The 23,101-nt window shown below is 32.3% G+C and overlaps 2 protein-coding genes and 2 pseudogenes across 3 annotated transcripts; 3 read left to right on the top strand and 1 right to left on the bottom strand.

Moving 5' to 3' along the window:
* The first annotated feature begins 595 nt into the window (after positions 1–595).
* On the top strand, positions 596–3,648 carry LOC130510928 (protein NRT1/ PTR FAMILY 8.3-like). The gene is made up of 5 exons (XM_057007642.1): positions 596–713; positions 1,124–1,226; positions 1,313–1,530; positions 1,609–2,159; positions 2,782–3,648. The coding sequence occupies exons 1-5, from the start codon at positions 666–668 to the stop codon at positions 3,587–3,589; spliced, it is 1,728 nt and encodes a 575-aa protein (XP_056863622.1). The 5' UTR covers positions 596–665; the 3' UTR covers positions 3,590–3,648.
* A 1,244-nt stretch (positions 3,649–4,892) lies between these two features.
* Positions 4,893–8,034, top strand: LOC108843641 (uncharacterized; annotated as a pseudogene).
* Positions 8,035–13,273: 5,239 nt separating this feature from the next.
* On the top strand, positions 13,274–16,432 carry LOC130510909 (putative Myb family transcription factor At1g14600). Of its 2 annotated transcripts, none has more exons than XM_057007620.1 (6): positions 13,274–13,739; positions 13,922–13,998; positions 14,171–14,210; positions 14,723–14,843; positions 15,038–15,161; positions 15,968–16,432. In XM_057007620.1, the coding sequence occupies exons 1-6, from the start codon at positions 13,598–13,600 to the stop codon at positions 16,205–16,207; spliced, it is 744 nt and encodes a 247-aa protein (XP_056863600.1). In that variant the 5' UTR covers positions 13,274–13,597; the 3' UTR covers positions 16,208–16,432. The 2 variants fall into 2 exon arrangements, with proteins under 2 accessions (XP_056863600.1, XP_056863598.1); XM_057007618.1 differs by having other exon boundaries at positions 13,276–13,739; positions 14,720–14,843.
* A 3,035-nt stretch (positions 16,433–19,467) lies between these two features.
* Positions 19,468–21,463, bottom strand: LOC130510888 (protein indeterminate-domain 6, chloroplastic-like; annotated as a pseudogene).
* Positions 21,464–23,101: the final 1,638 nt, after the last annotated feature.

Genomic DNA, 23,101 nt, shown 5'->3' with positions numbered 1-23,101 from the left:
ATATAAAATTAAAGTCATTGATTTAAAAAATAATAGATTAGTTAGTTAGTTCCTTAATTTTAGGCATAATGTATATTTAATTTCAATTAAATTATATATATGAATAGAAATAATATGAAAGATAATTAAATTATATATATAAATATATGAAGAGAAGTACTATGACCAACCTAGACTTTTTTGATAGTCAAAAATAGTCGATAAATATTGCTCCTGTTTTAATAGTATTGATAACATCAATCAAATTTTAATAGTAATAACATCAATCAGATTAATTATATTGATTAAATGAATTGTTTGATTATTCATAAGACACATATGTAAAAGTCATAGGAGCACGGTATTTAAAGAACAATTATAGCTGTTAATAAAAAGAGGGATTGTAGTTAACAAACGAAAATATACGTCCACTAACCAAAATGTATATGGGGATGTACACGAAAGTCAATTAGTGTAATAGACATAATAGGAATGAATGGTTAGATAAGAGTGAACGGTTATATAAGAGTGTTATGATAGGAGCGGACGGTTAGATAGGAGTGGACGGTTAGATTAAAAATGTATTGTTTGAAAAAATAAGTTGGACACAACCTTTAATCAATTGGACACGTTGAAGAATTAATAGAATAGATAAAAAATAAGTTTCTGTCGGAAAAAAAAGACAAATGGGTTCCGTCGAAGAAGAGCTCCTAATCGAGCAAGTTTTAATACAGGTTCGAGCTCTCCTTGCCTTGTCAATTGTGTCTCTTGAATTAAAATTTTGTTTCTTACAGGGTTCCATTGATGATATCATCGTTTTGTTGGTCAAAAGATGATATCATCATTTGTTTGCTTGTTGGTTTAAGTTTAAATATACTTTTTCACTTGAGCTTGCTCTGATTTAGTTTTATCAAAGATATGTTTTCCGGTTTATCTATAAGTTGTTGATCGTTTAGGTGTTTTTTTCTTTGCTCTCTGAATGTTGGATAATGGTTAATGCTATGTGATGTCTTGTGGATTTTGGGCATCGATTCCTAATTTATTTGCTGTTTATTTTTTCTCTAATAATTTTCTCTCTACTTACTCTACCACATTATGACTAATGTGGGTTAAAAACTCGATTACATTTTCCAAATTTCACCAGGAGAAACTGAAACTATATGCAGAAGATGGTTCCATCGACAACAATGGAAACCCACCATTAAAGCAGAGAACTGGGAACTGGAAAGCTTGTCCTTTTATTCTAGGTCAAACACTTTAACTTACTTTTGTTTCTTTTAACTTTTTTTTTTAATTTTAATTTGAGTTATCATCATCTCTCTGAAATGTGCAGGCAATGAATGTTGTGAGCGGTTGGCTTACTACGGTATTGCTATCAACCTCATTACTTATCTCACCGCTGAACTCCACCAAGGAAACGTTTCCGCAGCTAGAAACGTCACGACATGGCAAGGAACTTGTTATATCACTTCTCTCATTGGAGCCGTCTTAGCCGATGCTTACTGGGGTAGATACTGGACCATTGCTTGCTTCTCCTCCATTTATTTCATCGTAAGTCTTATCTATACAATATCACATTCTTGTGTTTTGTGTGTTGAACTCTGTTCTGGTCTTTATTTGATCTTCAAGGGAATGTCTGCTCTGACTCTCTCTGCTACAGTTCCATATCTGAAACCCTCCGACTGCACCGGAGACTTTTGCCCTTCACCAACCACACCTCAGTACTTAACGTTCTTTCTCGGTCTTTACCTTATAGCTCTTGGCACGGGAGGAATCAAACCCTGCGTCTCCTCCTTTGGTGCTGATCAGTTTGACGACAAGGACCCGAGTGAACGTGTTAGAAAGTCTTCTTTCTTCAACTGGTTCTACTTCTGCATCAATATCGGTGCGTTTGGAGCCTTTCTTCTTGTGTTGGTTCAGGAGAATATCGGATGGGGTTTAGGTTTCGGGATACCAACTGTGTTCATGGGGTTAGCTATCATCAGTTTCTTCTTTGGCACTCCTCTTTATAGGTTTCAGAAACCTAAAGGTAGTCCTATAACACGGATCTGCCAAGTTCTTGTCGCTTCATTTCGTAAGACGAGTCTCAGAGTCCCTGAAGACGCAACACTTCTGTATGAAACTGAAACACAAGAGCTGATCGTTGCAAGTAGGAAACTCGAGCATACAGATGATTACAAGTAATCCTTTCTTCTCTTATCATCAGTCATTTGGTTCGGTTTGTATACAGCCGGTTCTAGACACAAACCAGATGAAACATTCGCCTCATCTACTAATTTTTAAAAAGCTATTATACATAGTTGATGGAGTCGAGGCGGATGTATATCGAGCAAGATCTTTAGAGTTATACAATCAAATGAAACAGGGCCGTCTATCAGCACGCACATGCAAGTAGAGCGGTCGAATAGAGTCCGAGCTGAAAAATTAAAAAAATTTAAAAATAATATATAAGTTATGATATAATTTTTTTTTACTTTTAGACATAGTTCTAAATTTTGAGCTGATAATTTTAAAAAAACGTCAATATATAAATAAAGCTATAAATTTTTAAAACTATTTCCACTATATCATTAAATATACCATTAATATTTTTTGAACAGGATCTATAAACAATTCAAGACGGTCCTGAAATGAAAAATTCGCCCTGGCTCCTAAATTTTTAAAACTATTCACATAGTTACATTCAAAATGTAAATAGTCATTTTTTAATTAAGATTAACCTAAAAAATGGTTATGGTCCTATAAATCTCAGATCAGCTTTGTTCAGACAACTCTGGTATATACCATGTCGATATGATGCAGGTATCTTGATAAAGCTGCTGTTATATCATTAGAAGAAGCAAACTCCTTGGAATTTTTCAATCCGTGGAGCCTATGCACCGTTACACAGGTCGAAGAAGTCAAGATTCTTATCCGAATGCTACCCATATGGGCTTCAGGTATCATCTTCTCATCTCTCTATGCTCAAGCAACCACCATGTTTATCCAACAAGGAAGAGCCATGAACTGCAACATCGGCTCTTTCAAGCTTCCTCCAGCGACTCTCGGGGTCTTCGACTGCATCACCGTCCTCATTTGGGTCCCACTCTACGACCGGTTCAACGTCCCGGTCGCTAAACTTCTCACGAGAAACAACGACAACGGGTTCACCGTGCTTCAACGAATGGGAATAGGTCTTTTCATCTCTATCTTCGGTATAGCAGCAGCAGCTGTCGTTGAAACGGTTCGGCTCGGTATGGCGGAAACCGGAACCGATGTTTCGTTAACCGTGTTTTGGCAGGTTCCGCAGATATTCATATTCGGTGCAGCAGAGGTTTTCTACTTTGTAGGACAGCTCGAGTTCTTCTATGGTCAGTCACCAGACTCGATGAGGAGTGTGTGTAGTGCGTTGGGACTGTTGGCTAACGCGTTGGGGAGTTACTTGAGCTCGTTGATCCTCACGGTGGTGACGTACTTCACGACCAAGGACGGTGGAGATGGATGGATTACGGATGATCTCAACGAGGGACATCTCGATTACTTCTTCTGGTTACTGGCCGGTTTAAGCATTTTGAATGCATTGGTTTATGTTTTTTCCGCTGTTAATTACAAACAGAAGACGATGTCGTAACTGTGACTTTTGTATGTATGCATGGTTTTTCTTCTTATTAGAACATAAAAATTATCAAATTCATCTGTAGAAATTCGTCATTTTTATTTGTGTTCATACTCTTCTGATCTACTCCCTCTGTTCCATATTATTTGATGTTTTACCTCAATGCACAAATATTAAGGAAAACTATTTTTTATTTAAAATATTACTAAATTACAATTTAAAACTAATTTATTTAATTATAAATAGAAATAATAAAAATTCAATTGGTTACACAGTTTTTGATAAAGTTAAAATTACATAGATTTGTGCAAACATCATCTATTATGAAACAACAAAACTTCTCTAAAACATCAAGTATATTGAAACGGAGGGAGTATGATATAAATTTATCAAAGCAAACCAAAAATTTGAATAAGTATTATTGGACCCACAATTGCTTTGCCGCAGCCTTTTCATTTCTTCGGAGTGTTATCTAACATTTGGTCTCGGTTTCATTCTTTGATGTAATGATACTCTTTCTGATGAATCTTTGCATATTTCTTTATGCCCATTATTCCTCGTTACCGCTTTTCCCTGGAACATTAGGTAAGTGTCTGTTTTTTCTCTTTGTTGAGAACATTTGTTTGGTAAAAGGTTATTATTAGGCTGGTCAGAATTCCAAGTTGGCTATGTATGCATATACTCTCAACCCTTTATCTATAGATTTGAAAGTTTCCATATGTTTTTTGTTTGTGTCTAACAAATCATGTAATGCAAATTTCCATACCAAATGATGTGCATTCCAACAAATATATAGAACCAGAGTAGACAGATACTCTCATTACCGGTCTAGAATACATCTAAAAGATCCTGAGGCTTTGGGCATCAAATCTTTAGAAACACGTTTCGATATGCTTTTATCTACGTTTAAAAATAAATGAAATGGGCACATGTTATAAATACTCTGCATTTAGTTGTATAGAAGAATCTGCAAAAAAAAACGCAATTATGGACTGGTGGATAAGAGAACTTATATACATACAAAGCCTGTAAAGGGAGAATTATTCTCTTTATGTCCCTCTCCTTCTTCCTCTCCTCACCTGCCATATTACAATCTAGACAATCAAACTTGTGTTATTCTTCAATTATCTCTGTTTCTATGATTACAACCATGTGTGCTGCCTCATGAAAACCTAAAGCTTCTCTCGAATTTTCAACGTGTTATGATTTCCCTTTATTTGCGTCTATTGTTTACATAGCCGTATCCTTTGTCAGGATTCAGGTGGATTTAAACCATTTTAGAAGGATTTTTATAGTAAACTTCCAATCAGTGCCGGCTTTGACCACAAACATTAGAAACATCTGTTTGGGGCCTATTAATTTTGTAAAATTTTAGGGCCTAGTTTTTCCATTAGTATTAATTATAAACATAGAAATTTTGTTATATGTACTATATTATATATGTCGATAAGTAAGGATTAAGGAAAGTGGTGGACATACTTTTATCTTATTAAACATGAGCAAATTAAAAAGTACAAAAAGGAAAAATATTGTGATGACAAAAAAAAAGGAAAATAACTGATTTAGAATAATTATCTTCTAGGTTAATTTTTTTTTCTTCGCCTAACATTCTTTCACGCCACTTAGCCTCTTCCAATCAGGTACCAAAGTCTCAGATTATAATTTTAGTTTCAACTTTATGCTTGATTTCTTGTCATTAACATCATAGATGAGAAGTCATAATAGTTTTGTTTAATTGTGTTTCTATATTTTCTAGTTTTAGAACAATGAAGTCAAAATATGAAAGTGGAGCTAAGAAGCGGGAGAAGAAAAAGAGAGAAGAAGAATTGATAAAATCTCAGTCAGGTGCAATGTTGAGGTACTTTAAGAAACCGAAATCTTCTAGTACTGATCAGGATAGTGAAATTGATAAAGATGTTAGAAGAGAAGATGAACACTGTGAGACTTCTAAAAACGGAGAAGAAGATGGAATTGGAGTGGACTGTGAAAGTAAAGAAAAAGAATCAAGTGATAATATGGCTGAGAAAGATGATGAGGATGATAATCAAAATGCAGATGTTTCCACAGAACATGATTCTTTTGTTGATGTTTCGGATCCTGCAAACTGGGGAAAAATTGATCAAGCAACGAGGGATTCTTTGGTTAGTAAAGGTCCTCTAGCAAGACCATCTCATGATTATACTTTTCCTAAAAACGCCATTGGTAGACACTTCTCTCATAGGCATTACAAAAGACAGATGAAGAATGGGGATACACAAGATCGACAATGGCTGGTTTATTCAAAAAAGTCAGAGAAAATTTATTGCTTTTGCTGCAAGTTGTTTGGAGGAGACAAAGATACTACTCAGTTGGCTAGTATAGGATTCAAGGATTGGAACAATGTTCAGTTAAGGCTTAGCCAACATGAAAGTAGTCATTGTCACATCAAGTGCATGAGCCATTGGATAGAATTAGAGTTGAGATTGCAAAAAAATCTAACAATCGACAAGCATATCCAAGAAGAGATCAAGAAAGAGAAAAAGCATTGGAGAGAAGTTTTATTGAGATTGTTTTCACTAGTGAAGACTATGGCTAAATGCAATATAGCATTTCGTGGAAGCAATGACAAGATTGGTCAGGATAACAATGGAAATTTTCTTGGCTTTATTGAAATGCTTGGAGACACTGATCCATTTATCCAAGAGCACATAAGGCGAATTAAAGGAGGAGAAACTCATTATCACTATCTCAGCCATACAATTCAGAATGAAATAATATCAATGTTAGGATCTGAGATGAAGCTAATGATCATTAAGAAGATTCGAGATGCTAAGTATTTCTCAGTCATACTTGATTGTACTCCTGATATTAGTCACAAAGAGCAAATGTCTCTTATTATTCGATGTGTCGATGTCTCGGTGGATTCAGCTCAAGTTGAAGAATATTTTATCCACTTTTTGGAAGTTGATGATAAGTCAGGGAAAGGACTTTTTGATCTACTTTGTGACACACTGGTTGATCTTAATTTGGACATTGATGATGTGAGGGGACAAGGCTACGACAATGGCTCAAATATGAAGGGAAAAAATAAAGGTGTGCAAAAAAGATTGCTCGATGTTAATCCAAGAGCTTTTTACACACCTTGTGGTTGTCACAATCTGAATTTGGCACTTTGTGATATGGCTAAGTCGTCTGATAAAGCGATTGATTTCTTTGGGATCATCCAGCGTTTATATAATTTATTTTCACCTTCTACGACCAGGTGGGATATATATAAAAAGATGGTAGGAGGTCCTACACTTAAACCCTTATCAGATACTCGCTGGGAAAGTCACATTGACAGTATTAAAGCAATACGTTTTCAAGCTCCAGAAATCCGAGATGCTTTGTTTTACTTGGCAGAAACTACTAATGATCCTCAAACCCGGAGTACTGCTGAATGCCTTGCAATAAGTGAAACACATGGAATTGGAGGATTTGAGTTTTTGTTTGGTATGGTTATATGGTATGATATTTTAGCTGCCATTAATATTGCAAGTAAGACTTTGCAGGCTGAAGATATTGATATAGATGCTGCTATCACTCAGCTAAAGGGATTAGTCTCTTTTTTTCAGAAGTATAGAGAGACAGGATTTGAAGAAGCCAAAGCTGAAGCCAAAAAAATTGCAGCTGCTATGGATATTGAACCCATTTTTCTTGTGAAAAATAAGCGACTTATTAAAAAGAAAACACATTTTGGTGAAGAGTCATGCCAAGCTATTGGTGACAATGTGGTTCTGAGCGAGGAAGAGAGTTTCAGGATAGATTATTTCATCAAAATCATGGATCAAGCTCTAGTGTCTTTTCAAACAAGGTTAGAACAATTTCAAGAATATGAGAAAACTTTTGGTTTTTTGTTTGATCTGAGAAAGCTCAACTCATTAAGCGATGATAGCTTGAAGATATCATGTAGCAACCTTGAAGATTCTCTTAGGCATGGAGAACATTCTGATGTCGATGGAAATGATTTATTTTCTGAAATCAAGCTTTTTCGAGAAATTCTGCCTGAAGATATCAAGAAGAGTGTTGAGATACTAAACTTTTTGAGAAGGTACAAGAAGGGTTATCCAAATATATGGATTGCCTATCTAGTAATGTTTACAATCCCGGTTTCAGTTGCCTCAGCCGAAAGAAGCTTCTCGAAGCTGAAGTTGATAAAGTCTTACTTGCGGTCAACTATGTCACAAGAAAGATTGAATGGTTTGGCTATATTGGCGATTGAAAAGGATATGATCAAGAACCTTGATTACGAGAGTTTGATGGATGATTTTGCAGGAAAAAATGCAAGAAGATCTATATTTAAGAACTGATAACTTTATTAGTTTTGAGGATATTGTAATTTTCTTATTATAGACTTGAGTTTTTTATCGACAGAATTTTTATATATTATCTAAGGGCCTCAGTTTTATATTTCGTATTGGACCATGAATATCTCAGAACCGGCACTGCTTCCAATGTTTTAAGGAAAGACAAAGTCTTAAAAGGGTTGTTCGGTTTTTATTCCTACTGAATAGATATTCACTACCTAAAATCTTATTCACATAACAACATCTACATCAGTATATATATTGAATAGTGATACTAACATATTGTAAATATATTTACACCAAAAAAGACATATTGTAAATATATTATTTTATATATGGATTAGTAATAGCATACTCTTTGGTATAAAGTTTTTATGTTAAATTGTCTAAGAGAAAAGTTATATATTAAATATGTTGATTTGGTGGACCATTATTCTCAAATCTCACTTTTAAACAAATCCTATCTAGGTGTTTTTCTCTCTTGGTTGATTACACCTTTTATTATACATTTCGAATTTTCTTTCGCTCGTGCATGTGCTATGATTAGAATCAATTAAAATGTTAGCGGAATAAAATACGGCCAATAAAATAAGGCTTATTTGCGAAATGTCTAAGTTTGACAAGTTAATTAGGTACGGAGCATTGATTTTGACTGAATTAAGAAACTAACAATTGTGCCCACTTTCCTCCGGTTATAACCCTGTGACAAACAAGTAGACGGTAAAGAGGAAAAGGTAAGTCTACGTAGGTCCAGATAAATATGGTCTGCATTTACCGTGCACTGTACATATATGAAGGAAGAAAATCAACCACATCACATCCATTCCTAATCGCATACGGTTTACTGTTTTGGCCGCATATAAAGTGACCAAGATTCTCCCTATATTTAATACTATAACATCTGATATAGTAAAGTACAATCCCCTGGAAAATTAGAAGAAAGAAAAGATTCCATAATTCAGGATGCTCTTCACACTATAACATACTATTCTATGGTATGTGGTATAGTATGGTCATCGTGTTAGTTGGCGTAATCTATGGAAATGAATAACTATACCCTAATATGGGTAACTATACCCTAATATGGGTATGTCAACCCAAATCCAGTTTATAATTACCGGAAAACGCTTTTAAAAGTATACAAACTCATCACCAGCTTATATACTATTCTATAGTATTCTATGGTAAGTGGTATAGTATGGCCAACGAGTTAGTTGGCGTAATCTGGGGAAATGGATAACTATACCCTATTATTGGTAACTATACCCTAATATGGATATATCAACTCAAATCAAGCCTATAATTATCGGAAAATGCTTTTAGAAGTATATAAGCTCATCACCATCTTATATACTATTCTATGTCATAGTGTATAGTATAGTTATCGAGTTAGTTGTAGTAATCTGGTGTTATATGGTTAACTATACCCTAATATAGATATGTTAACCCAAATCCAGTTTGTAATTACCTTAATTTTTTAACAAACATTCATCTGAAAATAGTGTGAAGAAGTTTATGAAGGCGAAGTAACCATATGTTGATAGGAATGTAAATTGTAATGCAATTAATTAATACTATATCATTTCGTATAGCATTAATCGTTTTTAGTAATTTGGAGTAATATGTGATAATAGGTTAAACTATACCCAAACTCAAGAGATGTCAACCCACATCCAAGATATGAACAATACCCCCAAGCTGTCAAGGATGGTATTACATCCCATGCGTAATACCATTTTACATTAGGGAAGAATCATATATCTCGCAAGCATATGGAATAGTACGGTTAGTATACACTCATATGGAATAGTACAGTAATTCGTAATACCATTCTACAGTATACACTCATATGGAATAGTACAATCATTCATAGTACGATCATCCTTTAAGGCTTTCTTGATCAGATCGATCCACCAGAGGTTGAAGTAGCTATTAACACGCTTTCGGCCATATGCGTCGAAGCCTGTCTCTAATAGTTTACTAGGAAGGCCTAATTCGTCGATGATAAACCTGAAACAAAAAAAATTATATAACAGTTAAATATAAAATATACCATAGTAAGAAATCACATAGAATGTGATAGACTGTCAAATAGAGTGGAATAGACATCCCATAATGCATAATCAAGAAATATACAAAAACAACTCTATACGACAAACCAAATCCATTTACGGGACCACAGAAGTCGGTGCTCTCACGCGATTTACAACCATTACCACAACCCTATTTCTGCCATTATCGGAGGTAAGTAAAATAAATGGGTTAATGAAAATTCTATCCTAGGGAGTTAAACAATCAACTAAGTTACATCTTCAATTTACACATCTCCCAAATTTTATCACCCTAGAGAACAAAAAAGATACAGTGAAAGAGAATTGAAATTACTTGTTACGAAGTCCCGTCACCGTTCCCGCAGAGACTGTTGAGAATCAACCAGAATCCAACAGACGAAACGATTTCTTTGAATTTCCCTTCGGTTTGATAAAAGCCGGAGTGCTTGTCGAAGAATGGTAACGGTGTCAAGAAATCGGAGGAGGAGAGAATGTGAAGTAGGAGAAACTGTTCACGCTACCCGACAAATGATAAAGGTAAAGTAAATAGAGGAAGTGGGTGAAAACCAAAAGGCCACGATTTCATTTGAACAGTTACGATGATAAAAAAAAATTAAAAAATGTAGACGGTTTCCAGATTGTTTGAGAAGGGCAATATAGCTATTTTTTATAATGTGGAGATGGTATATTGATGAGATAAGTATTTTAGATATGGAGTGAATTTACTTTTGTTTGATGGCTGTATAATCCGATTTTCCAATAAAATAATACTAAAATAATGGTCAAGTCTTTAATGGTTCGGTGGAACTTTCTGAATCAAGATAGAATTTAGCCGTTGTGATAATCCAAAACCTTTTTCCAACAGTCCTATATTGTCAAGCACTAAGGCTGAATGTACATATCTAAACACAATATCAGCCGAATAAATTTATTGAATGGTGGATTTTAGCAAAATGCTAAAAGCCATGAATCATGGACTTGCAGTCAATTTCACATTAAATTTCTTTTGGAATTATTTGGGAATTCATTGCATGTTTGATTTTTCATTTTTCATTTCATAGATTTCAGAAAGCAAAACCAATGTGCGACATGTAACCACAGAATCAATTTCTCTGTACAAACTCAGTATGTGATAAATTGCTCTACGTAAGTTCAATAAGTACAAACTTAACCAATCAATAACATTATATATGTTATAAGTCTATCTTGAACATCACCTTGACATATTCTAGTATGAGGTTCCGTGTTTAACATGAGGTAAAAAGGTCTACTTTGTACGTAACCTCCGAATTATTTTAGTATCACGGCTTGCTTTGATTTTTTAGAATTTTATACATACAATTTTCTCATCTTGGTCGGTTTTGTTGGAATTCCTGCATATGTAGTTTTGTTGAATATATGACATATAAATGATACACATCAGAAAACAAATATGAATGCTACATTTGTAAGAAATGGTGTAAAATAAGTTCGACGACATGCGAAATAAGTTATCATACTGCAAAGCAAACGCAATGATTATAAAGTTTATCTAGATAATTTTGTCTACTATTTGCTTAGTTTCATTATTCTACAAAAAACATAGACGAAACCCAAGATCAGGGAAACAAAACTGATATAATAAATATATAAATAATCAAGAAAATGAAAAAAAATCGGGGTTATGGTCAAGAAAATGAATGTGTACTACTTACATACTCATTTGGTCATTTGGTCATCGACGACATTTACGTCCCACCTTCCCACTTTAAGCAACCTCCTACGTTTTTTCTCTTCGTGCTCCTCTTCTTTTTTTTTTTTTTATTTTGAATTTAATTTATCTGCAACAATGACGGAATCACTTACACCAATAGCTCAGAGACAATATGCTAATGGTCTTCGATCTGTAATGTCTGATACCCTATGCTTATGGTGTTCGTTTGCGGTCTGATAATTATTTTAAAGGAAACTAAGAGTTAAGATCACAATAGTTCTGCGAAGCATTGCAATTTAGTTTGCTGGTTTAGTACTTTTACATGTTTAGGGACCATATTCTTTAATGCATTACGATGGATGCAAATACGTATTTGTTTAATATATGTATATGAATTTTGCATTAAAATTTTGAAAATTCAAGAAATCCTTTAACAAAAAAAAACGAAAAACAAGAATTGCAAACCAGTGATTTTAATGGGCTACCATATAGGGGGAATCATTTTGATTTGTTTTCAAAATGCAGGAAGGGATCAGATAAAAGTAAAAGGACAAACTAGAAAAAGGAGTAGAAGCATAGGGGTATGTGTGTAAAAATATCATTACATTTTATTTTATTGCGTGCATAGCTACACTATAGAGAAGAACAAAAAGAAAGAAAGAAAGAAAGAAAGAAAAAGAAGAATGAATTGGAAACGGACGAAAATAAAAAATAGGGGAATGAAGTCAAAAGGTTGGTTTAGAATACGTACGAAGGACCATTAATAAAACTTTTAGGGGAAGTGAATATTAAATCACACGGAAACCAAGAAAGAAAATAAGAAACTTAAAAATAAGGGAATGATGATCCTAAGGTCAAAGCTTAGCAGTTGGCCTATTTTCATTTTTTGTTATATTTATTTTAATTTGTCTAAGAAAATAAAAATAAAGTTAAACTTCTTCATTTGGGTTACTCCCAGAGATCCCAGTATGGCAATTCTTTAAAGCTATTAGGAGACTGGACAAAACAAAAGCAATTATTCTGTAAGGGTACTTCTATTTTGCTATATTTTCTATTTTAAAATATAATTTAGAGTAAAAGTGTTGCAGTGGTAATATATTTTATAATCTATAATAAACTGAAAATAGATTTATTTTTATCTAAATTTTTTTTTCATCATTCTATTTTTCACTTTAAAATAAAATATCATTGAAGCAATAACCAACTTTTTATAGTGTTATTTTATTTTAGAAAAAAATAAATCAGAACAATTAGAGATATTGTAGTGGATGTTTGTGGTTTTTTAATAAGTACTATAATTAAGAAAATTCAAAGGAAACCATTTCTCTGATTAGTACTTAATTAACTTCGAAAAACAACATTCTCCAACGGGAGTTGTCCATGGATTATACCACCCAAAATTCAAAATATTTTTAAAGCTATTTTCTACTAATGCATGCAAAGTCAACTGTATCATAAATTTGTGTTGAATGTATTATATTCTGTTAGGTCAAAAATACATGTCACCTCAAACTGTATAAAAGTATGACAACATTCCAGCTGGTTACTAATTATAAAAATAAATATCCCATCCTTCCTTTCTTTCTATTTGGTCGACTAGAAGTTATCATACCACAATTTTATTTCTCTTTTAGCCTTTGTATACACACATAAAAATATATATTCACACCACACAACCAAATATACATACATATAAGCACGAGTTCTTCCAAAAAGAGACAAAAGGGACTAAGGAAAATAGAAACCTTTATCTTTTATAAAAAACAGAAAGGTTTCGTCCTTGTTAAATCTTTAGCCTTACTGCACTCGCAGAAGATCATAGTTTCCTCTTAGGATTCTTGTTCTTCACCACCTCTCTCTCTCTTCTTCTGCTTCTTCTTTTCTCAAAAAAAAGAAAAAAAATAGTTCAGAGATCCAAAGCAAAAGGATTAGGGTTTTCGTGGTTCGTATCTAAATGGGTAAGTGCGGAAGGAGCAGCGACGGAGGGATTAGTGGAGTTAGACCGTACGTTCGATCTCCGGTTCCTCGCCTGAGATGGACGCCGGAGCTTCACCGGAACTTTGTGCATGCTGTTGATTTGCTCGGCGGTCAATACAGTCAGTCTCATCAAAGCAACTCAAAACTAGTTTTGCTATTTTATTTTAGAAATATCTTATGTTCTGCTCTTTTACGTTTAATTTAGAATTTGTTTGCAGTATACAATTATCTTATCCATATTGATTATCGTCGTATCATCTCGAAGATTTAATGTCTTTCTTTTTGGGTTTGAATGAAACAGAAGCAACTCCAAAACTTGTTCTTAAGATAATGGATGTGAAGGGACTAACCATTTCACACGTCAAGAGCCATCTCCAGGTCAAACAACTGATAAAAACATTTCAAATATTTTTTACTGTTTTCTACTGCTTTGCACCCTCACGCTGATTTCTTCACTTAACTTTCAAATATTTGATTTGTTTTTTTTGTTAAATTTTATAGTAATCTGAATATTTAAAACGTTTCTTCTTTGTTTTTAATCATACCTCAGATGTATAGAGGATCCAGACCCACTCTTCTTGGAAGACTAGGTAATAAATTTTACATATGTTTTGGTTAAAATAAGACAGCATACTAGACTTTAAACTCTAATGCATAAATTTCAACTATGGTCTATACACATCGAAACTCTAAATGTATAAATTATTTAAGTCTCACTAGACCATTGTCATAAATAATAAGCATATGCTGGTGAAATGTTAGCTAACGCAAGGAAAAAGATTTTTGATATAGAGTTCTTTGTTGCTAAAAAAAGGATATATAGTTCTTTTCGAATTTCCACCATTCACATCAAAACTGTAATCGTAATGCATAAATTGCATAAATGAAAGTATCATTAGACCGTTGTCATAAATATATAAAGAAATGCTGGTGAAATAGTAAGTATTTATTAAAACAAGGAAAAAAAGAATTTGGCTATAGCCTAATAGATAAATAGATGTTTCTTTTAATTTAATGGAACGACAACAGTAGGGAGAAGAGAATATTCATCATGGTCATATCAATAATGTTTTTGTTATACAATATTTTTGGGGGACAGAAGAGAGTTCTTCATCATCTTCAAGAAGAAGAAGAAGACAGGACAATGGAGATCAGCTTCATGACAACTTGTCTGAACACGCAAGGAATGATTGTCTTTTTGGGTTTCACTCTTTTAGCTTCAGGTAAATTTTATTTTATTTTTGTTCCGTTTTACTTTTTGGAAGAAATGGAAAGAGAATATTAATTTGTTTCTGACAAGTGTTTTAATTTTATTCCAGAAAATAGGTGTGCTATCATACAGTTTTGTTTGAATATGAATTGTCGCATTTCCATAATTTTTGTTTTCTCTTTTCTTTTTCTTTGTTTGGGGGAGAAGAGAGCAGACTTCAGGGACTGATAATGATGACGATGACTTTCTTAACATCACGAATATGGCGAGAACGAAGACATTTGCAGGCGATGGCGAGTCCATCAAATTTCAGCCTCATCACTTTCTCGAGGTATTGAATATTATTTAATTTTAATGTTTCATATATAGCCGTTACGAAAAGTAACATCATTAGTAAAAAATATTTAAGGCTCAAAGATAAACCATTGAACATTGGTATGGGTCAACACTAGGGTAGGCATGGGGCTGAGTACTGAGTTTTTTAAAGATGTATACTGAATTATCGATGAATTACTTATTTAGTAGTAAGCACTAATTGTTCAATTCTTTATTATGATAAACCATTGTAAATAATGATCTTATAGAATATAAAATCATCCGATATTGAAAGCATTAGATCAGGTTAGGCTAGTCAATTGATTTTGGAATCCTAGACATGTCTTAAGATTTTTCTTTTATAATGTTGATTTATGTCGAGAAGTTCGTACAATTATTGCAGTACCGAATTTTATGTTTCACATTCTCAAATACATTTGACTAATAATAATGCAACTCATCAATCAACTTCCTCAAATAAATGGCCTGTGATTTATTCATTAGATGCTCGAAAAATTGAAATAAATAAAACTTGGCCCATTTTCTGATGTTTTGATAGAGATATTTATTATGGTCCATCAACAGTCAGTCAGTACGCGACGTTCCTGCGTGAATCAATGCATATTCTACTCGTAATATTTTTCGATTTTATGACCTACCTAGAGTATCTCAAATAAATATGACACATTTTAAAGTTTTTATCTTAAGAAATGTTATTACTTGATAAGGTTTTTTTTTGTCACATTGATAAGTTTTTTTTCTAATAAAACAAAACTAACACTTAAACAGAAACTAAGAAGTTACATCTTTGGAACTGATTAGGCTCAGAGCATGAAGAGCAACATGGAAAACGAACACGAAGAAGAAGAAGAAGAACTATCGCTGTCTCTGTCGTTGAATCTTCCTCCTAATCATGAACAACGTTGGAGAAGCAATGCGTCATCGTCACTTAGTGAAGCAAGCGAAGCACTCTCATCTCCTTTCACCTCCAGGGATTGTTTTGCTTCTTCGAAGATTGATCTCAATCTTAATCTCTCTTTTCCTTCTCTACTCCGTAGCTGAAGCTTCGTTCCTATGTTTTATAATAATATTAGTTGGAGTTACCATTCAAATTTGTTTGAAAACCTTTTAAAATAGGGAACGTAATCTTGTAGCTAGATTTCTATTGTGGACGTGGTATGTTTTTTTGGGTGTCTACTACAGTGTCACGGTCCTCGGATTACATTTGTTCTTGTATGAGTGAAAGTTAACGTTTCATCCGGTGATTAGTAAGTATATGCGCGCCAATTTCTGTTGTACTCAAGAAAAAGCGGTTGACCGCACCGTTTGGTTCCTAAAACACACCGTTTGGTAGTAGGCGTGTGAATTATGAAACGCATTACTTTTTTGTAACCATTTCTTCTGAGGACGAAAATAATAATATAAATTAAACTAATAATTTTTCCATTCTCGAAAGTATGATCTTTTTTTTTGTTTTTCACAAAGATGTACTTTTTTATATTTTAAAATATTTTTGTACATTTAAAAAAAACATTAAGTGAGAAAAGTTAATTGATAAGTATTACTGGTTGATAATTATTAGAAAGCGTATAACAAAAATACTTGATAAATGTAGTTGCAAATATTCATTGGTTTTTAATGTGTGAATAGTCTAGAATCTCTATCTCAGAAACGGAGAGAAGAATGGAGAGAGAATACGTTGATCGTAGCGTGACTATGCTCAGTGGTTATGAATCTTGATCTAATATGATCGCTCTGAAGCTACTAAATTGTGTACTCGTTTACTTTGGTGAATGCATCCAAGTGGTGTGTTTGGTTTTATTACAGGAAGTATTCACTACCATCACTGATACGTGATAATGAAAACGTTTTTAAAATATTTTCCAGTCTTGATTCTCTCAGACGTTACGATCAATCTGTGGATGATGAAGAGAGCGATCCACCAGACAAATCTCAAGATTGAAAAGTGTGTGTGAGACCTTTTTTGAAAGCATATTCTTGATTGAAAAGTGTGTGCGTAGAAATAGAATCCAGTAATTTTAAAGGCCCAAATTTAATTTCATACTCTCAGTTTATTATTTAGTCATGCTAAATTCTATAAAAGTGTGTATAAGTTAAAGGGTCCAGATCTGGCTCATAACTTGCATAACGGACCGACTACAACAAGCTCGCGACTCTCATACAAAGAAAGGGTAAGCTCTCTGCTCTATTTGCTCGCAATGCTATACCTATCAAAGTCGGCGAACACTTCTGTGTGGGATATGTAATTTAATAATTTATAAATGAATCTTTCAAGAAATTTATTCATTTGTTTTTGGTGGTTTGTCATTTTTGTGAATGATAAAATATTATTAGGTTTTGAAGTTGTAGTTTTTGAATTATATCCCCTACTCTATATTTGAGAAGTGATTTTGACATGTGTCATCACCATATTAATTTTGAAAGAAAAATTATGACATGGCACACTAACATTGATGACATGGCTTGAAATAAATTATGACATGGATATTTACATTTAGTGTTGATTTATATTTAAGATAATTTTAAAAAATATGGTAATAACTTATAGATAATTATGACATATTTACATTTAATATTGATTTACATTTAAGGTAAATTTTTAAAATATGTTAATAATTTATATATCATAATTAATATAACAATAAATAACACTAACATTGATGACATGGCTTGAAATAAATTATGACATGGATATTTACATTTAGTGTTGATTTATATTTAAGATAATTTTAAAAAATATGGTAATAACTTATAGATAATTATGACATATTTACATTTAATATTGATTTACATTTAAGGTAAGTTTTTAAAATATGTTAATAATTTATATATCATAATTAATATAACAATTAAATAATAAATTAAATAGAGATATAATAATAATAAAAATTTCGAAATATTATTTAGCTATATTTTATAAGTACATAATTTTTTATTAAAAACAATTCTTCAAAATACTATGCATTTTTTTTAAAAAATAATAATTTTCTTTAAATAGTGACATGGACATTTACATTTATTGTTGATTTGTATTTTAGTAAGTTTTTAAAATATGGTAATAACTCATAGATCATCATTAATATAGAAATAAATAATATAATGTTATAAAGAGAAATATAATGTTATTTTGGATTTTTCAAAGTTAATTCTATTTTATAATTATTATTAATAAAACAATTCTTCAAAATTATACAGTTTTTAAATTAGTTTCACAAAAAAAATATGACATGACTACTAAAATTGATGACATGGCTTCCGAAAATATGACATGTATTATTTCATTTAATGATGATTTATATTTGGTAAACTTTTTAGAATATGGTAATAACTCATACCTTACATTTAATATTGATATTTATTTTTGTTAAATTTCTTTAAATATGGTAATATCGCATACATCATCTATAAAATAAATATATTCATATATAACATTAAAATTTCGAAATTATATTTTATTTTATTTTCTATAATTATACATTTGTATTACTAATCTTCAAAAAATTGCTACAATTTTTTAAAAAATTTGATTTCTAATCGTAAAATCATTAGATTCTTATATATCTACAAATTCTATAAATATTGTTAGTTCAAATTTTTGATAATTATGCAATATATTTTAAAATAAAAAATCATTTTATCTTAATTTAATATTTAAATAAATAAAATCTGTATTAAATATCGGTAAAAAATAATAAATCTATAATATTTAATAAACTTATTTTAAATATAAATTAAATTTTGAAAACAATTTTACTGCACATGGTGCAGGAAAACACCTAGTAAAGATATAATAGACAATATACCATTTTGACAAACTCATCCTAATCGAAATAATCCAGTTTGAATCAGACAATTGATCTTCAAAATTAAATCTAAATTTTTAAAATCATTCAAATAAACCATCTAAATGATTTGTATTATTAGTGTCTAAAAAAATAAAACTTTCATCTCCATCCAAATTGTTCATCTTGATAGAGCAACGAACAACTCTATATATTATGTATATAATATTGCAGTCATGGAATTATATTAAAATTCATAACTTAAGAAGATCAAATAATATAGTTAATAAAATATATAATTAACGAAACCAAATTTTCCCAAAGGCACTCTGTTTCAAGATTCCCATTACATCATTAGAAACAACTTAAAGAAATACTTATAGATAGTTTTTTTCTTTTAACTTTACTTATAGATAGTTTTTTTTTCTTTTGTCACTGGCTTATAGATGGTTAAATAGGCTTAAAGATAAAATCTCCAAGGAATGAATCCAGCAAGATTATAGGAGGTGCACGATCTTCTCAAACATTTCCGAATGGATTATTTGGATCTGGAAACTTCATGTTAACGTCCAAAGGAGGTCCATTACGACCACCACGACCATTAACGCCAAGAAAGTCCAATGTCTGCCTACCAGTGCCTCCCATGCTTAGATTGTTCCCGAAACGATGGTCGAAAATGCTGCTACCGGGCCGGGCTTGATGATCACTTGTCGCAGCTAGAGAGTTCATTTGACCTTGAAAGTTTCCATTACCACTGCCTCCAAAGTTATTAGCGGCCACACTTGACCCTCTAGGCAGAGCAGAAGGAACGTTGTTGTCAGCATGGTTGAAAAGAGAAGGAACACCTGTCTGATCAGAAAGGTTCTTAGTGTTGTCTTGAAAGTATCCTGGATTGAACAAGTTGTTATTGTTGTTGCTGTTGATCAGACCTTGCTGGTTCATGAGATTCTGGTCGTTCTGTGCCAACAGTTCTTGGTTCGAAGGGTATCGCATGGGGAAATTAGTAGGACCATGGTTAGGGTTTGTGGGCTGAGGAACAAAGTCTTCATATGTTTGGGGCGATGAACGGTTCAGATTGTAACCTGCAGCTAGAGGGGCAAAACCAGTGTTTGAGTTGTTACCAAAATGGTTGTGAGTGAGAGCAGGAGAAGCGCCGCCGTAAAAGCCATGTCTGCCACCACTTCCACTAGCGGCTGCTGCCATTTCCGTGAAGCCCACGGTAGGGTTTCTTGCTGGCTCTACTAGTAATGCACAGAATGACCTATGCGTGTCGTAACTGTCTTTTCTGCAATAACACCCCCAAAGACATATATTTAATTAAGATTGGCTCAATATTATCAATTCACCTAAAAACCATTTGAATTTGGAATAACAAATGTTAATGGCTATAGACTATAACATATTATAAACATGTTGGATTAACTAACTCGTTTTTAATGTTTAGTAACTTAATGTTCTTGTCACAGTATAGCATAACCGATTCTCAATATAATATGATTCATAATATAAATAAAACTAAGGAAAAGAAAGAATTATTGAATGGAATATAAAAATAAGATATATAGTTTACCTAGAGAATTTGGTACCACAAACACATCGATACTCTTTGGTACCACAAATCTTAGAGTGGGCTTTGTAATCAGATTCAACAGCGTAACACCTTGAGCATTTATCGCATTTAAACTTCTTCTCACCGTGCTTTCGGTAATAATGCTTCTTGATTCCTGTGAGGTCTCCGAGAGCACGGGACGGATCATGGTAGACGCACGTGGGCTCCGGACAAACATACACCTTCCTCCTTACTTCTTCGTCAGACTTTTGTTTCAAGGTATATGAAAGGCCGTGTCCTCTCCTGTGAAGCTGGAGATTCTGTTCTCTTTGAAATCCTTTGTTGCATACTTCACAGATAAACCTGTACGTCGCCATTATCTCCTCTGGAGTCAAGGCTATCACTTCAGCATCTGAACCTAATGAATCACCACAACAAAACCCATTAGGCAAGAGACAATGATATAGTTACAAAAAAAAAAGAGACAATGATATAATAAGTAATTGAATAGACTAATCTTCTTGTTTAAAAAAATAACCATCTTGTAAAAAATGTTGAATAGAGCGGAATAAAATCGAATAATATAAAATATAATCCGGTCAAATGATGATAATATTAATACTGATATTATAAAAATAATGAATTAAGTTAAAGGTTATTTGGAACACTTCATTTATAACAACATATGATAACAAGAGGTCAAGGTTATTTGGAACACTTCATTTATAACAGCATATGCTAACAAAAAAGGTACTTGGGTTTCCTGGTTTGTTTCTTTGTCTCCTGGGTGGTGGAGAAACGGAGTTGCGTTGTTGATTCATTGTCATCGCCGTCTCTTCACGGTTGAAGTTGTTTGCTCCGGTGGCTAAGAGGGGGAAAGACAGAGAGGAGGATGATGATATTGTGTTGTTGTTTGATGAAGACATCTTCTCAGGGTTTGCTTTTGCTTATTCTACAAAGATCCATTAGTAAAATAATTTGTAAAAGAAAAAAAAAGGTAGAAATGAAATATGATGCAGAATAAAACGAAAGCAAGTATTTAGAAGAGCAGGAACAAGCCACAGAGATTGAAGACATGAAAAGGATAAAAGCCACTAGAAGACATTTAGAAGTAGAACAAATATAAATCGAAAGAGTTAGATTTCATTTGCAACTTTTTGAAAGAAGACATATAATAAAGTTGTTTTCTATTGTACTAATAGTCTTGAGATGCAAAGAAAGAAACCAAGTAGATGATGATGATAAATGTTTGAGGGTGAAGAAGAAGAAGCCTTAGGCAAACTATATTTATAAGTATATAAATCCACACCTCAAACAATCCTATCTCTCTCTTTCTCTCTTGCTCTGCTCTTTAATGATTAGAAGTGAGTCTTGTAATATCTCAATTTATATAGCCATATCTAGTCCATTTCAACTTTTCCTAAAAAGATTTTTTAGTACATTAATTAATTTTTCAATACGTTTCAACTCTGTAACCGTTTGGTGATTAATTATTGAAAATTAGTTTTAGATACTGAAATCATTGTTCAAACTTATACATTTGTAATTTTGACCATGATTAATTAGCTATTGTAAGTATATGACATATTAAAATAATATTATTTTATTTAAAAATTAGTTTAATTTTTACGTATTTATCTTTTGGTCATAAAATAAAAAATAATATATATCTTTGTCTTAGAATAGGGTTGGGCAAATAAACTGAACCCGAAAACACGAACCGAATCCGATCCGATTATAAATGAATCTGAACTGATCCAAACCTGACATAAATACCGAATAAATCTTGTTTTATGGTATTTCGAATTATGTGTATTATCCGAACCGAACCCAAATCTAAATGGATATCCGATAGAATCAGAAATATCCAAATCCTAAAAAGATCTTGTACCAAACATGACCGCAATTTTTAATATGTATTCGATATATATTAAAATATATTGAACCGAAACTCGGATATCCATTTTCTTGTCAATGATGATTAACAAGAAAATACAAATAAAATACCAGTTTGACCAACGTAGTATATCATAAGTAAATATAATTCTTAACTTTTGTTAAAACAAAATACCATATATTGCATTGACTACAATTAAAACTTAGTTGTTCAGTGGGCTCCAGTTTGTGATGGAAATAAAAAGTATCAACTCAATTATTACTACTTATGACTCTTTTCATTAGAAAGTGAAAAATTAGTAATTACAATACTCTATTTATATAATAACATTAAGCATTATTAAAATTTACAATCTTTTTTAACATGTAAAAAAATGTATATATTGGATATCAATAATTATATTCATCAATAACCGTGGATTCAGAATTTGCTACCTCAGACTATGATATATCCCGTTAGACCGAAATAAGTGGACTTTACCAATAGATTAATCAATCCATTGTGCTTTGTACATTTTCTGTACTAAATTATGTGATAAATCTGTTCAAATGAACATATTAGTTAATTTACGACTAGATATTTTGTCCGTACTTGCGGATTTAATAATTTTACAAAAATTATAAATAGATATATTATCAATTCAAAAACATTACAATAAATTATTTTATGCTTTTGAAATATTCAACAATTGATTAAATATTAAAGTT

The sequence above is a fragment of the Raphanus sativus genome, chromosome 1 (genome assembly GCF_000801105.2).
Source record: "Raphanus sativus cultivar WK10039 chromosome 1, ASM80110v3, whole genome shotgun sequence".
NCBI lineage: Eukaryota > Viridiplantae > Streptophyta > Magnoliopsida > Brassicales > Brassicaceae > Raphanus > Raphanus sativus.
Note: the sequence above shows the minus strand (reverse complement) of the source record. Positions and strands in the feature narration are given on the sequence as shown.

Excerpts from the sequence above, each read along its gene's own strand:
- LOC130510928 (XM_057007642.1), top strand. The coding sequence starts at position 666 with ATGGGTTCCGTCGAAGAAGAGCTCCTAATCGAGCAAGTTTTAATACAG. Across the intron at positions 714-1,123 it reads TCGAGCAAGTTTTAATACAG|GAGAAACTGAAACTATATGC; the intron begins GTTCGAGCTCTC and ends AAATTTCACCAG. Across the intron at positions 1,227-1,312 it reads AGCTTGTCCTTTTATTCTAG|GCAATGAATGTTGTGAGCGG; the intron begins GTCAAACACTTT and ends TGAAATGTGCAG.
- LOC130510909 (XM_057007618.1), top strand. The coding sequence starts at position 13,598 with ATGGGTAAGTGCGGAAGGAGCAGCGACGGAGGGATTAGTGGAGTTAGA. Across the intron at positions 13,999-14,170 it reads ACGTCAAGAGCCATCTCCAG|ATGTATAGAGGATCCAGACC; the intron begins GTCAAACAACTG and ends ATCATACCTCAG. Across the intron at positions 14,844-15,037 it reads TTTCACTCTTTTAGCTTCAG|AGAGCAGACTTCAGGGACTG; the intron begins GTAAATTTTATT and ends TTGGGGGAGAAG.